This window comes from Petaurus breviceps, unplaced genomic scaffold (genome assembly GCF_028583685.1).
Source record: "Petaurus breviceps papuanus isolate PSGF00001 unplaced genomic scaffold, PetGlider_PUasm1.0 186, whole genome shotgun sequence".
Taxonomy (NCBI): Eukaryota; Metazoa; Chordata; class Mammalia; order Diprotodontia; family Petauridae; genus Petaurus; species Petaurus breviceps.
In genome coordinates, this window is record NW_027185798.1 from 32,786,549 (window position 1) to 32,792,548 (window position 6,000).

Here is a 6,000-nt window from a genome sequence, read left to right on the forward strand (position 1 = left end):
TTTTCCAGTTATATGATAACAAAACCAATCATTTAGAGAAAATGAACATTTATAAAAATATAAAATTTATTAATCTAGATAAGACTAACAAGAAATGCACTGTTTAAATAACCTAGTTTCAGAAAAAAAGCAATTGAACAAGCCATACATGAATACCCAAAGAAAATAAATTCTAAGACCAGATAGATTTACAAGTGAATTCTACCAAACATCTAAAAAACAATGAATTCCATTATTATAAAAACTATTTGCAATAATAGGAGATAAAGGCACCCTTCCAATCTATTTCTGTGATGCAAATGTGGTTTTTGATACTGAAACCAGAGAGACAAAGTAAAAGAAAACCATAGACCAATAAATATCCCTAGTGAACACCAATGCAAAAATTTTAAATAAAATACTAGCAATTTGATTACATATAAGACAGATTATACATTAAGACTAGGTTGGATTTATTTCAAGAAGGCAGGGTTGGTTTAATGTAATGAAGAATAATTAATATAAATGTAAATCATGTCATTAATATAATAAAAACCATATTACTATTTTAGCAGAGATGGAAGAGTCCTTTGACATGACTCAATACCCATTCATGTTAAAAACACTATAAAGTATAGAAATAGTTCTTAACTTAATATAGTAAATAATGTCCATCTAAAACCAAGAACAAACATATGTAATATAGAAAAGTCTGGACTGTTTCCATAAGATTGGGGGTAAAGAAAGGATGCTGATTGTCACCACTGCTATTTAACATAGTCCTATAAATGTTAATGATAGCAATAAGATAGGAAAAGGAAATTGAAGTAGTAAGCATAAGGAAAAAGGGGGGAAAATCACTAAAGAGTCAACTAAAAGCTAATTCAAACAATAACCAGCAAAATTGCAGTATAAAAAATACATCTATGCAAATTATCAAAATTCCTATATAAAATTGCGGTATAAAAATCTATGCAAATTATCAAAATTCCCATATATTTCCAACAATAGCAGGAAGAGCTAAAAAGAGGAATTCCATTCAAAATAATAACAAACAATATAAATTACTTTGGAATGTAAATACCCAGATATGTCCAGGAACCATAATGAATCCAACTACAAAACCCTACAGAAATTATTGCAGAACAAAATAATTTGAGAAATAGGAATAGCACATGGATAGGTTGAGCCAATATAATAGAAATGATTGTGCTATCTAAATTTAATTAGTGCTTTACCAAAGAGTTATTTTACAGAGTTAGAAAAAATAATAATGAAATTTGTGTGGTGGACTGAGGACAGTTAGGTGACATGGTAGATAAAGCACTGGGCTAGCAATCAGGAACACTCATCTTCCTGAGTTCAAATCTGATTTCAGACATTAGCTGCAGTGACCAAGTCACTTAATTCTGTTTGCTTCGGTTTCCTCATCAGTGAAATGAGCTGAAGAAGAAAATATATGTCAGTATCTTTGCCAAGAAAACCCAAATGGGGTCACAAAGAGTTAGATGTGACTGAACAACGAATGGTAGAACAAAAGGCCAAGAATTGCAAGGATAATAATTTTTTAAAAGTGGCAAGAAAGGGAGTATAGCAGTGCCAGATCTACAAAGCAGTAATAACAATTTAGTACTGATTTAAAGATATGTCATTCAGTGGAACTGATTGTATACATAACATACCATAGCAAACAAACTTAATAACATGGTATTGAATAAATTCAAAGACCCCAGTTATTGAGAAGAGGACTCACAATTTGACAAAATCTATTTGGAAAACTGGAAAGCAAAACTAGGAAGCAGTATGGCAAAAACTAGGTATAAGTCAATATCTGGCAGTGTATATTACTGATACATGGCTTAGATATAAAGATAAATCACAAATTTGAGGATCATGGAAGAATTTACCTTTCAGATCTATAGACAGAGAAAGAGGTTATGACTGAACAAGTGAGAGGATCACAGAAATATAGGCAATTCTGATTATATACTATTGAAAAGATTTTGCATAAACAAATCAAATGCAGTTAAAATTAAAAAGGAAAACCTAACTGGGAAAAATATTTTTTTTTTATTCAGCCTGACAAAGATGATGAGAAAAATTACATGTTGGAAGGGCTGTAGGAAAACAGGCACCAATGAATTGTCAGTAGATCAGCGAATTGTTTAAACCGTTCTGGAAAAGAGTTTAGGATAATGACCCCAAAGTTACCAAACTAGGCATGCTCTTTGATCCAACTATACCATTACTAGGCCAATACCACAAAGAGATCAAAGAAAAAGGGGGAAGACTCATATACAAACATTTGTAGCAACTCTTTTCATAGTATCCCCAAACTGGAAACTAAGGGGTTGCCTGCCTACTGGGGAATGGCTAAGCAAATTGTGGTATATAAATTTAATGAGCTATTATTGTACCATAAGAAATTATATGAAGAGTGTCAGAGGAAGAAGTCCGGAGGACTGAGAATGAATCATGCCACCCATGTCCTGACAGACTGGGGATGAATATTTGAACATGCACAATGTGGGTATTTGTTTTGAAGAACAAATTTATTTAAAACCTATTTATTGAAGGTTTTAAAAAAATTTTTTGTTCTATTATAGGAGGCAGTAGAGAGAGACAACTGCTTGTAAAAAATAATTTTTAAAAAATAAAGCCATTTAGAAACTAATTCAGAGATGCAGATGGAGATGAGAAGGCATAGGTAACAACTTGAGCAAAGGCAGGGAAAGTGTCTTGGGCATGGATGGGAACCACTGAGTGGTCTTGTTTGACTGGAACATAGAGTGTGAGAGGGGATATGAATTAAGTACCGATAGCAAGAGTTTGGGGATTTGATATTTAGAAAGAAGATAGACAAACAGCTTCTGTCAGAAAGACTAGGTCATATTTTTTAGCTTTTATGGTTGATGTTAAGGGCAGCCAGCAGTTTTCCCCCTCAGTATCTCTTAATGCCAGTGTCAGAGATTATAATTAGAAGTGTTCACAGGAGCCATCTAGCCCTGTCCTCTCATTTTACAGATGAGGAAATTGAGGTCCATAGAAGTTAAGTGATTTACCTGAGGACACACAGAAGTGAGATTTGCATCTAGGTCCTCCAACTCGAATCAGTTTTCTTTTCCACTGTATCATGTTGAGAATTAATGTCAGATTGGATGAATCTAATGCTGGGTGACTTTTTTTAATATGATTGAATGTAGTTAATTTTACTTCCTGTATGCCTAATTATTATGTTTTGTCTTTTATAGGATGAATATGAACAATAGAAAAGCAGCTAACTATTATTTTTAAAGTCCTGGACAACAGATTGTTTTATGTTGTTTCAAGTTTGTCTTCTCATTGAATTACTCAATTCTATGAATGAATTAAAAAGACATGTTATCTCCGTTCTTTCAAGTTAGTGTGATTTTGGTTAAATATTTCTAGGGAGTAGCTCTTAAGATATTGATTGGCAGTGTTGTATAGTGGACAGAAAACTGACCTTAGATCCAGGAAGATTTGAATTAAAGTCCTGCCTCTGATCTGATACCTACCTCTAATACTGACCCAGGGTAAGTATTCTAAGAAACTTTTTTTTTTTGGAGGTAATAGGGGTTAAGTGACTTGCCTAGGGTCATGAAGCTAGTAAGTGTCTGAGGCAGGATTTGAACTTAGGTCTTCCTGACTTCAGAAACAGTGTTCTATCCACTGTGCCACTTAGCTGCCCCTTCTAGGGACTCTTTAAGATGAAGTTGTGGGGGCGGCCAGGTGGCTCAGCAAGTAAGAGCACCGGCCCCAGTGTTGGGATGACCTGGGGATCGAATCCGGGCTCAGATACTTAGCACCACACCCAGAAATAACTGGCCGTGTAACCTTGAGCAAGTTACTTAACCCCAATTGCTTAAAAAAATAAAAGATGAAGTTGCAGAGAAAGTACCAACTTGCTCTGGTAGAATGAGCTTCTTTTTTTTGGAATTCCAAAATCACTGAGTGCACAGGTCCACTCCTTATCACTAAATAGTACCCTAATATCTGTAATTTAGTGGGCACTTCATCTAGGCTTAACAGCTAGTTTGTATCACTTTGTAGAAAATCTCTGGATCATCTGGTTAGAGCAACATGATATATATCTTGAACAACAGTGAAATTTTATAATTTTTTTTACAATAAGAAAATATTCATAAATGTGCCTCTATAAAATACAAGATACTTGAACCAAATAAGTAAAAAAGAGATCAATATGTTTTATTATTTCTTGCTATTAAAAAATAAATGTCAAAGGCCTTGGTACTTAGGCGATTTATTTATTTATTTTTAAAAAGCAATTGGGGTTAAGTAACTTGCTCAAGGTTACACAGCCAGGTGTTTCTGGGTGGGTGCTAAGTGAGCCCGGATTCGATCCCAGGTCATCCAGACTCTGGGGCTGGTGCTCTTACTCGCTGTGCTACCTGCCTCCCCTCCCTCCCCCCCGCCCCGTGATTGATTTATTAGCATTCACATCTAGACTCAGCAGAATATGAGTATGAACTGCAGAAAATGAATCTAGAAGTCTCATAAATGTACTGTTAGATGAGTTAAAAACTGTTTTACAATGAGAAATAATGGCTATATATCTACTCATTTATTTTTGGTGTCACAAACAGCTTGTTCAAATAAATCCAGGCCTTTTTATTCAGGCACTGGGGAAACATATTTCTAGACTGTTCTGACATAGAGTACTATTCTGCTATTAGCCAGAGAGATGTGCTGCTTAGAAAGTTTTCAGAAATGATTGTTTTATTTAAAACTAGCTCTGTCAGCTGGAGAGCAAGAGCAGACTTGCTGAACGAGGATAAGTTTTTTGCTATCACTACTCCCAGAGCAGTCAGTGTATGCCCAACGCCAGTAAGAGCTATGGGCTTGATTGAGCATTTATCTACATCAGAAACACAAAACAGTTGGAATGTAGAGACAACTAATGTCTTAGTCTAATGCCAATTGTAATGAAAATGCAAATTATTTTTGCATGTGCCTATTAATTATGTATATGCCTTAGCTTTCTCACCTGTCAACTGAGGATAATATCTTCTGTGCCCATCTCACAGGGTTATTGTGAAATGCTTTGAAAAGTTAAAATTCTATGTAAATGTGAGGCATGTATTAATAATAATCACATCTCTATACGATGGAAAAGAATGGTGGGGAAAACTATGTCCTTATTTTGCTCCTTTTAATTTTCTGCTGGCAAGTTCTTTGGGGCATAGAAGTATATCTCTCTTGATCAGAGTCAGGTGCTATGTTGAAGTCAGCTGTACTTTAAAGGGGCATGACCAGCCTCACCTCCTCAACAAAAAAATATGCCTTTTCACTTCTCTATCATTTCTAGTACTGATGAGTTTGATATAAAAGACAGGAGAAAGATGTCTATCCTCAGAAAGTTAGTAGAAGGACCCTGTAAGCTTTTAGCATGAATTAATTGACCATTTTAGCTAATTGATATCTTGGCCCTGAAGGAATGAAATAGAGTATATTTCAATAATAAATAATAAAATATTTAGTCATTAAGGACGATTCAAGAAAATTGAGGCAGGAAGAGCAGGACTAAGATGATGGGTACTTAGGGAGGACAATTATCACTGAAGATACTTGTCAATTTTCTAGTCTTCTTAGGGCAGGTCTCATTCCTTGTTGAAAGGGGATTGGTAAAACATTCACTCATGCCTTTTAAGCTTTTATGAAGGTAGATGACTACAAGCTTTTTTGTTCGTTTTTGCCATAAGAAAATCAATATTACTCACTAAGGAGTATAGGGTCATGTAATCCTTTAGCTGTTAGAAACTTGTCAAAGAACTTTTGATACTGTATTGCATATAACATCAAATAATTGAAGAACCATTTGCTTTGCATTTATCTGTAATTAGCCTAATTGTAGCATGGGACCAGTAAAACCAAGATTATAGCTTTGATCCTTGATATGGACCAGTTAACCTGGTCATGGACTCCTAATCCTTGGCAGTTGTCATCCAGCTCTAAGTGCTTGGTTGGTCCTCAGTAAACAAT

The 6,000-nt window shown here is 34.8% G+C and overlaps 1 protein-coding gene across 1 annotated transcript in view; it reads left to right on the plus strand.

Annotated features, from left to right (window-relative positions):
- LOC138162232 (uncharacterized) overlaps positions 1-3,372 on the plus strand; it is a 35,822-nt gene extending 32,450 nt beyond the window's left edge. The window contains exon 12 of the mRNA XM_069089267.1: positions 3,231-3,372. Coding sequence (XP_068945368.1) covers positions 3,231-3,248 — 18 coding nt within the window. The 3' untranslated portion in view covers positions 3,249-3,372. The remainder of the gene's footprint in view (positions 1-3,230) is intronic.
- The last annotated feature ends 2,628 nt before the right edge of the window (positions 3,373-6,000 follow it).